Source organism: Lactuca serriola, chromosome 1, assembly GCF_051521515.1.
Source record: "Lactuca serriola cultivar US96UC23 chromosome 1, Lser_US96UC23_V15, whole genome shotgun sequence".
Classification (NCBI taxonomy): domain Eukaryota; kingdom Viridiplantae; phylum Streptophyta; class Magnoliopsida; order Asterales; family Asteraceae; genus Lactuca; species Lactuca serriola.
Window position 1 is genome coordinate 137,691,181 of NC_136408.1, and position 11,313 is coordinate 137,702,493.

The following is an 11,313-nucleotide window of genomic DNA, read 5'->3' on the forward strand; positions in this document are numbered from 1 at the left end:
TTACATGGACACACATACATGAATGTCATATAGGAACACTTTTACATAGGTGCATTATCCTGTATTCACTTACCTGGATACTTGTACTTAGAACTAAGAGGATAATTTATTAGTACTTTCTAAGTAAATTATCTTTCCTATCCCGGTTCAATGGGATATCTAGGCGGGACTTACCATTCCGAACCCCACTGATTAGCACCAGTGGTCAATGACCATCTTCGGAGGTCTAAGGTTACTACTTATATTAGGAAGATCGATTTGGCACTAACCCTTCCACCCACCTGCTGCTGCTACAGAGGATAATTGGACAATCTTCGGATGTTCATTAGGTTATACATTTCGCTTAATGCGATGTTGTGTTGGTCCTAGTACCCAGTGACAACACTTACAGTATTACATTTTTCCTGTTTACTTTATTTTGTGATACATTCACATAAACGATGAGTTAGACTAAGCACTTTTAGTACTAGTCAAAAACAAAGGAAAAACTATCATTTTACAAACAAAACATTCGGGTCTTGGTAGAAGACTACACTTCATACTTACAGAACATTCGGGTCTTGGTAGAAGACTACATTTCATACTTATAGAAAATAAGGGTTTTTCTAGGGATTTCATACTTACCTCAACATTTTCATTTAAAAGGTTTACATGGCCTTCATAATAGATTTTCACAAACAAGGCAATGACACTATTATACTTATGAATTCACCAGCTTTAAAGCTGATACTCGCTTTCAAAATATCTTGTATTCTCAGGTCATCAGTAGACAGGTACAGAGGCCAGGTTTTGAGAAGACGGGGTAGACAAGTCTCGTCTTTTATTTTGATTGTATATTTTTGGTGTCTTAATTCAAATAAAGAACACACATGTATTAAACTTTACTTATGATGCAATGGATGATGTTGTTGCTTGTTTATTATATTACACTGTTGTGATACTGTACATGACGTCCTCCACCCCTGAACGTTTCCGACGTTCGTGGTTTTGGGGTGCGACACCTTAATTGGCTAATTGATTCACATAATGGGCTATTTACTTTAATTTTTTATTTAGCCAATAGTGAGATGTTTAGTTGGATTTGCATTAGGTGCACATTAGATCAAATATATAAAATACATTGTTTTTAAACTTTTGAGGAGATATTGAGGGGTAGCAGTTTATATAGCACTTGCTATCACTACCAAGTAATTACATCCACCACTGGTGGTGGTGGATGGTAGGTGGGATGGGATTGGGAGTTCACATATGATAGAGGAAAAAATGAGATAACAAAAAGAAGGTTAAAAAAGTCTCTTTATAGTTGAACTTAAATGAAAAGTATAACAGATTTGGAAAAAATGACAACCAATGAAAGAAATTAAGACCATAAGGATGGATGGTTGTGTGTCGTTTTTTAAATTTGTCCTCAAAGTGAAATTTTCACTAAACGTCAAGGAGCAATTTGTAATTTAGTCTTCCATTCCAAAAAAAAATAAAAAAATAAAAAAGGAAATTCAAAAGAAATTAAAAAAAAAAAAAAAAAGCAAAACCGTGTTACTTTTTTCTTTTTTGGAAAGAACCCTGAAAGCCTCCGATCCCAACGCGTAAGAAAACACCAACATTTTCGTTCTTTATTTGTTGTCTCTCGCCCTCTCCCTTCCTTTCATAGTGGACTCCCTGCTGACTTACTGCTCATCTTTCTTGGCCTTCGTCTCTGTTCATTTTTCCTCTGTTATCGTTACTTCAGGTTTATGTAAACTCTGCTCATCCTTAGAAGCTATTTTTGACTATCTAAGAATTTCACTTATCAATCACAGATCACATCATAATCATTTGAATTTTCATAAACAGGTGATTAAAATTTTGTTTATTTCAGCTACTTTTGTTTAGTTTACATATCAGTTACAGTCCAATTCTCGGATTCTCAAAAATTCCTTCCTTAATCGCTCTATATTTTGAATTCATAAACACAGTTTTTACATTTGATTCTTTTTTGAATGATGTTATCTGTTCCTTAATTGTAAACCAAAAACTCAAAATCAAGAAACTTCAATTTACGATTGTCATAATTCTAGATTACCTGCTAGCTGATGTTCCCCTTGTTCAAAACTTGCGGATCTGTCAAGACAAAATTAGGATTTTGCTCTTTCTGTTTGAAATTAAGCTGGATTAGGTTTATGTTTCAAGTTACAAAACTGATACGAAATTTCTTTGTAGATTTAAGACATATGATATGAAATTTGTGTGCTAAGCTGATGTCATTTGTGACTTAAATGAATCATTCATACCTTCCGGTTTCGAGTGTTTCGACTTCTTCCATAAGTTGTTCTACTTCTGATACAGAAAACAGTCTTCAAGTTCTATGTTGTGAAACTTCACATTTCTTGGTTATTTGGTGGTTAAATGGGTCAGCTGATAAAGCTTCAGTTTTCACTTCCAAGGATGGTATCAGAGCTTCGGAATCAGCCATTCCATCTTTTGGCGATTCTATTTGTAAGGGTATAATACCTTGATTCTTATCAACATGGTTGTCTAAACTAGTTGTTTGAGGAGAACCCTGAGAAGAATTTGAAAATCCCAAATCGGGAATGGGACCAGCCGCTGACCTGGCAATCATTTCTTCATTCTTATCTTGAAATGGAGATGGAATAGCTTGGAGGAAATGTAAATCCCAAAGTCTTGAGTTCAGAATCCCAGGATATACCTGTTTGTTGTAGGGTTCTGTTGTAGTCTCTGACCTTTTTGCCCTCAAACAACTAACCCTTCATGTAGTTCACCTCCTAGGATAGCTGAAACAGCCTCCATAACATTCCTCTATGGAAAAAAGCAATGAAGTTCCAAAAATTGTATAAATGAAAACCTTATAGTTGATGCTAAACTTCACTGGAAAAGAATCATTATGACCGAATTTTCACACCATAATGTAAATGAGTTACATGAGAGAGAAAACTTACCATGACAATCTCCATTGGCACTCTTCTCATGAAACAAAGGAGTCTCTGTTTGACACCTGTCTTGGCTGTATATCTGTTTTTTATTTTTGGTAAAGTGGCTTTGTTTTACCTACTAAAAGAACCAACAAAATGATATAGTTAGACAGAGGGCTGCATGATCTAACTTTTAGGCTGCATTTGTCAAGCTAGATATACTTTCAAGGGCATTTCAGTTATAAAGATCAGGAGGTTATTTTCGTCTTTTTCATAGACGAGAGACCAAGAGATCAAAATTTTCAATTTAAATAACTCACATGGTTATTTTACATCAATACTTTGCTATTAGCTGATGAAATTTAAGTTGCATATTAATCAATAATTTGCTATTATGCAGAGGCATTTTCTACGGGTCCTGACATTAAAGAAGAAGCGACGGGTGAAGGGTCATCAACCCATAATTTAATATGGTGGTTCTATCTGAACTTCCAAAAGGGTCTTCATCTTCTTCATCAACTCATGGCCATAGTTCATCAACTCTTGATCATAGTTCATCAACTGATGGTCTTAGATATGATGTATTTTTAAGTTTTAGAGGTATTGACACTCGTCATAGTTTCACTGATCATCTTCATAAGGCCCTCATTGATGCCAATATCAATACCTTCTTGGATGATGAAGAGATTGAAACGGGGGAAGATCTGAAACCAGAACTCGAGAGTGCAATTAAGGCATCTCGGGCTTCTATTATTTTGATATCTAAGAATTACGCTTCTTCAACATGGTGTCTGGATGAATTGGTGTTGATCCTTGAGCATCATATGACATCCAACCATATTGTCATCCCAATATTTTATCATGTGGAGCCCACCGATGTCAGGAAACAACAAAGTAGCTTTGGAGATGCAATGGCTAAGCATAGACGGATGATGGAGGCGGAGACAAATGCAGATAAGAGAAGTCAATGGGCTCAAAAGATGGACCGATGGAATAAAGCGCTTATTGAAGTTGCTAATTTAAAAGGAAAGGATGTAAATGGAAGGTAACCACTTTTTTACCCATATTTCCATAATCCTTCAATTTTGTTTGATTAAAACATGTATGATAGTATCATGTTCTCCCAATGCATGTCAATAAGTTTCTTTAACATCATTTAGTATACATATATTTGATGTATTAGGATATAAATTTCACACATTTATTATGCATTTTGTGCTTCATTATAAGTTACTTCATTTAGACAAACTATTTCAATTATTTTGTATGCTTTCTATTAAAAAACAAGATTTAAAGGGTTTTCTATGCATCTACTATTAATTATACCGTACCACCTTCAAATCATAGTGTCTTGTATGATAAATAACTTCTCTTACCTTCAATTAGTAATTACCTATAACTAACACTTTTTTTTTCAAACACACCACAATGATAGTTATGATGGTCTTGTGTAAATGTAGTTAAGTTAGGTTGCCCATTAGTGAAATCTGGTATTACATTGGCATCTTTTATCTTATTATACATAAATATTTATGACCTTGCACATTGGATCTTGTATGGTTAGAACGTAGAAGTGTAAACACAATATCATTTTAATGTGAAGGACTTGATTAAAATTAATAGCTATGATATAATTTTCATTTTGGATCTTTGGACATATTAAATCTCCAAATCGAGTTTGTTAGTTCTGTGGTTCATATAAAATCTGATTTCAGGCTAGAGACGGAATTTATTGAAGAAATTGTGAAGGACATCCACCGTAGGTTACATGTACCCTTAAGGAGTGTCCGGCAACAACTTATTGGGATGGACTATGATATTAAGTTCATCACTTCATGGTTGAAAGATGGATCCTTACATACGGCAGACATACTCACTATTTATGGTATAGGAGGGATTGGGAAGACAACTTTAGCCAAACATGTCTATGGACTATATGCTCACGAATTCCACAAAAGCAGCTGTATTGAAGATGTTAGTAGGGTATGTGATGGAAAGTTTAATGGGTTGCTTGATTTACAAGAAAAACTAAGCAGTGACATTTCAAAAACAAGTTCCGTTAAAGTTCATGATGCTTCCGTATACACCTCAAAGATAGAGAATGCAGTAGCACGTAAAAGGGTGTTTCTTGTTCTTGATGATATTAGCACGCTTGATCAGTTGGATGCGTTACTTGGAAGCAAAGGTTTTCATCCCGGAAGCAAAATAATTATAACCACAAAGGAAAGACATTTGATAGAGAGGTGTGCACTATTCAAAACAGACATTAAACCTAAGCATACAGAGCTCTTGCTTCAAGGCTTACATGAGACCGAATCATGGAAACTTTTGTGTCTCCATGCATTCAAATGCAAATATCCCAAGACAGGTTATGAAGGGGTGTTTTATAAGCTTGTGAAGTATTGTCAAGGACATCCATTGGCTCTTGTAGTATTGGGAAAATCTCTATATGATCGAGATGTAACTTATTGGGAAGGGTGTATAGAAGGGCTAAAGAAAGAAACAGAATCTCATGTGAATAATGTCTTGAGAATGAGCTTTAACTCTCTGCCATCCAAAAATGATAAGGACTTGTTTAAGTATATTGCTTGTTTGTTTGTTGGAATAGATAGAGATGTTGCTGAAACAATATTACAGGCATGCAATATAAACATAAGATCTGGAATCCCGAATCTCCTCGACCGATTCCTTCTTACAATTGGAGGGGAAAACGAATTGAAGATGCATCAGTTGGTTCAAGAGATGGGAAGATTCGAAGTACGTCAAGAATCACATGACAAGCCATGGAAGAGAAGTCTATTATGTTGTCATGAGGAGTCATTCAGAGTATTAAAACAAAAAAAGGTAAGAGGTCATATGTGGTTTTAAAAGTATGCATGTTAAAAATATTTTGTATGGTGTTAACTTTTTATTTGCATTATGTTTCTTCATAGGGTAAGGGAAATCTTGTTGGCCTTGCCCTTGACATGCGCATGCTTGAGAAAGAGATGTTGGGTGCATCATATAAGTTAAAAACAGATGCATTAAGTAAGATGGATAATTTGATGCTACTACAACTCAATTATGTTCACATGAATGGGTCTTATGAGAACTTTCCACCGGAACTAAGAGGTTTGTGTATGCATGGGTTTCATTTGAAGTATATACCTTCAGAACTACCTATGGAGAATCTTGTTGCTCTTGACATGTCATTTAGCAATATTGAATCATTTATCGGTTGTTATAGTAATCCACAACGACTTGAGAAGAGGCAAAAGGTAACTTATCTTCATTATTATTTTTTATGCTTAGTTGAATTTCACTACAATTCTAACTTCTTCCATTTTTTATAGTTGGATGGATTATGCTTTAAAAAAAAAAGGTTGCTTGGATCATTGAAGGTTCTTAATTTAAGTTTCTGTAAACAACTTTGTAGTCTTGGTGACTTTGACCAATTCCCAGCTCTGGAGAGGTTAATAGTCAGAAATTGCACTGGTTTGCTTGAGGTTAGTGAATCAATTGAGCAGTGTGTTGAACTTGTCCTCATCGATCTAAGCTACTGCAAGCAGCTTAAAAACCTTTCAAGAATCATAGGCATGCTAAAGAAGGTTAAAACAATGTTGCTAGATGGTTGTAATCTGGGTGAATCTCAAACTGAGGATACAAATTTAGACATGGATTCACTGGAAACGTGCAATGCTAACAAAAACATTAGCATAAGCACAAGAACCTCTTCCTCCACCTTTGTGGGTGCTATGCGAAGCAATTTGAAGTTTTTTTCATGTTCTTTGTTGAGATCTCTAGTAAGGCTGTCGCTTGCAAATAATAATTTGTCCACTGAATCCTTTCCTATGGATTTCAGTAGTCTGTCCTTGTTAAAGGAATTATATTTAGATGGAAATCCTATCCATTCCATGCCCAATTGTGTGAGAACCCTTCCTAAGCTTGAAATACTTGATATGAGGTACTGTAATAAATTGAAGTCAGTCGAACATCCTCCACACACACTAAAAACAATGTTGCTCTATTCTCATCACGATTCTTTAGAAAAAGTTGTATTTGATCCCAAAATGTCTCCCCTCGGGTTATTTTCTTTTTTAAGAAGATACACACTTGGGTCATATGAAATTGAAGGCATGGTGAAAATCCAACCAATGGTGGGTGTTGAGGAAAAGGTATTACGTAGCTTGGGCTGGATTAATTTACTCCATAACAAAAGGAACGGGGGAAATAATCCTAGGGAATTTCTAATGCAGGTTTTGTCCGGTTAACTGTCTTTCTTTATTTGACTACATAAAATACTATAATATAATCATTTAATTAAGATGTTTGTATTTGGCAGATGTTATATGAATTTGGAATATTCAGCACAACATATGACACAGAGGAGATGCCGAGTTGGTTTATGCATAGAAGCCCAGGGCCATCGATATCATTTACGATCCCATCATCATCTCCAAACAACCTCCTTACAGGACTCAACTTCTGCTTTCTGCAGACAAGGAGAGTTTTGTATGAGAGGCCTTCAATTCTACTTCATCATTTCCCTGGTACACCGATGATCACAGTTAGTAATATAACAAAGAACAGTATGTGGATTTACCAATATTACGGGTTTCCATTTGGTGTAGGGCGAGTGTGTAGGGTGGTGTTAAGTCATTGGATGTTTGGGATGAATGAGATGGAGGTTGGTGACCATGTTACTATTACTGTTACACTGCCGTATCATGGAATTTTAAAGGAGTGTGGTGTGAGTCTTGTGTATGAAGATGGAGAGAAAAAGGATGAAGAAGAAGATGCGTTGAGTTATTACAAGTCATGGAATCACATAATTGGTGGAGATCTCTCTCATTTTCAGACAACTACAGGACAATTCATCCTAAGAAACCGGCAGTTTTTTACACATGCCATTGTATTGTCTCCTTATCATCGTAAATTTGTTCCAAATGGCCCCAACATTCAAGGTAGATGTGATTTTTGTTAAATATATTTTTATTGTCATGTCTTATGTATAATGACCTACCTCACCCATCACCCACTTTCTTTAATTACATGGATAATGACCCATTTATTTTAATACATATGTCATAACTTCAATCTTTTAAACAACTGGATCATATATACTATTGATTTTATTGACCCATAAGATAAGATGTTGTTGTTATAAAAAAATATAAAAGCTAAAAGTTGTAATTTTAATTTATAAAATGAATAGACCCAAACATTGATTCAGAAACGGGGACAGTTCTGGTCCCAGGGGTACTTTGGGAAAACTTTCCTAATTTAAAGTTTTGAGTTAGTTTAGGATTCCAATTAGGGTATGGTTGTGTGACCTTTTTAATTAAGTTTTTTTTCAGTCTTTTCAGTAATAAAAACTTGAAGAACAAGTAATTTTCCCAGATTTCTTCCCCCCCTGTTTCGCTCATGCTCTGTTTCTTTTCTGCACACAGCTGAAGTTTCCATTCTGTCATAATCAAGTGAATTGATATGGTGTGGTGGCATCCATTTTACCCCACCCTGAGGAGTATTTAAACTTTTCATTTTCTAGAAGATTGTCAGCTAAGAAAATTCTAGTTGCAAAAACTATTTGAGAGGCCCTTCCTCTTGAAAGAATGGGAAAACCCTAATAAATCATTAATTATCAGTTACTTGTTTCCAGTTGTGAATTTCCTGCTTATTCTCTTTACTCTGTGTGGGGCTTATTAGCACACTCAATTGATCACATAAACATTCATGGACCTAATATGACTACTTTGTCCAAATGGATTATTTGTGAATAATGACTAACACATAACTTGTTATCTGTTTTCAGTAGAAAAGGAAAGGTTTTGGTTCAGAGCTTTATCCCTAAGGAAGCCTGACATAAGTGGTCGTGCACATAAGGTATACTTTTTGACACCCAAACGTTTTCTCTCTTCGCGTGAACAAAAGGAATACACAACCGAATATTAGGAATCAAAGTTCTCAATTTGTTTAGGGTGTAACAAAATAGGAGGAGTTATAACCTTTCACTGAATGCATTAAAGTGGAAATATTAAAATTTGGAATCATTGAATACTACAAATATCTGTTCATACCATGTCTAAACACTATGGGTCAAAATCTAGGATTGAATTCTCACCACTCCCTGTCACAGTGTAATATGCAATTAGGACCAATTCATAGATTAATCATCTTCAGTAGATGTTTTTGGGTAGATTCTATGTTAATAACAAACTATTACACTTTGGAAAACAATATGAAATTGATCAAGCATATTGCTTGATTTTAGGGAATCTTAATGATAGATTCATTCTTAGGATAGAACCAAGCAACATGTTGAGAATACTTAAATTGCTTCAAGAATTTGGAAGAGGTGTGTCACCAGGACTCATTAATTCTGATGAATCAAGAAAATGTAACATAATATTTACGCTTCCAAGTAACTATATGTTTTCATAGCATTTTGTATTGTATCCTGTATAATATATAACTTTTAAAATTTTCTTACTTTTCATTTCTATGTAGGGTGAGGGGGGATCTTCAAGGTCTCATCCTTCACATGAAAAGGATTGAGAAAGTGAGGCTACATGACTGGCATGAATTGAAAATAGATGCAATGGGAAAATGGGTAGCCTGATGCTATTGCAAACTCAATCGTCTATGACCTACTTTTCCAGAAGAATTAAGATAATATATACCAACGTCTACTACAAAATTGAACACATTTGGAATTGTATGTTATTTCCCCATGATTCTTTTAAGCATAGGTATCAAAATTAAACACTTCTTGAATTGTGTGCTATTTCTTGATCATAATTTGAGCTGAAATCTTGACCATTGCCTTATCAACAATGTCTATCGTGTCTATGGACTCAAAAGCTCAAATCCTTGATAGGATTCTATAATTTATTTGGATACTACGTATAATTCACTTGCTACACCTTAATATTTAAGACTCTGATTCTGAAAGATGAGAATTCTTGTATCATTTGTTTTTTTTTTCAGAAGCAACACTTTTAGGCCGCCCCTTTTTCTCCACCACACGAGACAGAATAGTAATAGTATCACATATTAATTTATATATCTTATCTTTACCGTCCTCTATCTTTAGTGTTACTATTTGTTGTTGTCAAAAGAATATCATATTCTCATTGATTTTTTATTTTCCATCTCATCTTGATATCCTATCAAGTTATCAGTAGTGTTTTTGCAACAAAGTTAGACTAAAAAATATGGTCATTTGAGGCTTAAAATAGATCATCCACATCAAGTTATCAGTGGTCTTTTTGACCACTCTCCTTTAGTGTTTTTTTCATGTCCGCAGTTTCCTTAACAGCGTTAACAACACATAACCCCATGCTTGATTCGGCCTCAATGAGCTAAAAAACCTGTTCATCTCCTTACAAACATCTTGATTACCATTGGAGTCATTAGAGTTGGCCATAATTACCATTCACACTTGCATTAGTAACCTTGTTTTCAGTATCCAGATTGGAGATACAAGGAGTAGAGGCTTTATTTACTGCATTTGCAAAAACTATAGTATGCAACTCTACCAAAAGAAAAATCATGTTCCCGGGAATGTATTGAAACAAATGAACCCATATTCTTATCTTCATGATACTCAACACTTTTATCTCTTCTGTTGACTAGGTAAGGTTCTTTTTAATAGTCCTCATGCACACTTTGCGCCATAAAATCTATTTTTTCAATCTCTAACCACACAACCTGTCATCCACCACTCCACCACTGAATTATGCATCCTGAAACCTTTCTGACAGTTAAACCATGTAAAGAGTAATTGATTGTATATTATGAAGCGTAGATTACAATCCTATATATAGGCTAGATAGTTACATTTAGATACACTATAATATAAACACTATCAATAGACTATCTAAACATATGTCTAACATTCCCCCGCAAGGTGAGGGCAGGGAACGACGTGCAGCTTGGACTGTAAAAAGAGAAATCTTTGAGAAGATAAAGGCTTAGTGAACACATCAACAATCTGATCATTGGTAGATATAAATTGGACTTTTAATGACCTCGGGCAACTTGTTCACGAACAAAATGAAAATCTACTTTAACATGTTTTGTTCGGGCATGAAAAACCGGATTTGCAGAGAGATATGTGGCTCCAAGGTTGTCACACCATAGTGTGGGAGAGAATTTTTTAGAAACTCCTAGTTCATGTAGGAGAGCCCTTAGCCAAAGCAACTCAGCAACAGTGTCTGCAACAGCCTTGTACTCGGACTCCGTAGAGGACCTTGAAACAGTTCATTGTTTGCGAGCATTCCAGGAGATCAAGTTGGACCCCAAATAGATAGCAAACCCTCCCGTGGAATGCCAATCGACCTAGCAGCCAACCCAATCAGAATTAGAGAAGGCGTTAATTTTTGAGCCATCAGTAGGTTGCCAACAACTATCAGTGAAGGCTTGA

At 35.2% G+C, this 11,313-nt stretch overlaps 1 protein-coding gene across 2 annotated transcripts; it reads left to right on the forward strand.

Moving 5' to 3' along the window:
- Nucleotides 1-1,606: 1,606 nt before the first annotated feature.
- On the forward strand, nt 1,607-9,662 carry LOC145099276 (disease resistance protein RUN1-like). 2 transcript variants are annotated; one of them, XM_079036870.1, is made up of 8 exons: nt 1,607-1,729; nt 3,310-3,954; nt 4,625-5,753; nt 5,843-6,166; nt 6,242-7,144; nt 7,231-7,852; nt 8,701-8,771; nt 9,396-9,662. In XM_079036870.1, the coding sequence occupies exons 2-8, from the start codon at nt 3,380-3,382 to the stop codon at nt 9,441-9,443; spliced, it is 3,672 nt and encodes a 1,223-aa protein (XP_078892996.1). In that variant the 5' UTR covers nt 1,607-1,729; nt 3,310-3,379; the 3' UTR covers nt 9,444-9,662. The 2 variants fall into 2 exon arrangements, with proteins under 2 accessions (XP_078892996.1, XP_078892999.1); XM_079036873.1 differs by having other exon boundaries at nt 1,727-1,833.
- The last annotated feature ends 1,651 nt before the right edge of the window (nt 9,663-11,313 follow it).

What these genes read in the sequence shown, in the direction of transcription:
- LOC145099276 (XM_079036870.1), top strand. Translation starts at nt 3,380, where the DNA reads ATGGTGGTTCTATCTGAACTTCCAAAAGGGTCTTCATCTTCTTCATCA. An exon ending in GAGTATTAAAACAAAAAAAG is followed by an intron (nt 5,754 to 5,842) that starts GTAAGAGGTCAT and finishes GTTTCTTCATAG; the next exon opens with GGTAAGGGAAATCTTGTTGG. An exon ending in GACTTGAGAAGAGGCAAAAG is followed by an intron (nt 6,167 to 6,241) that starts GTAACTTATCTT and finishes CATTTTTTATAG; the next exon opens with TTGGATGGATTATGCTTTAA.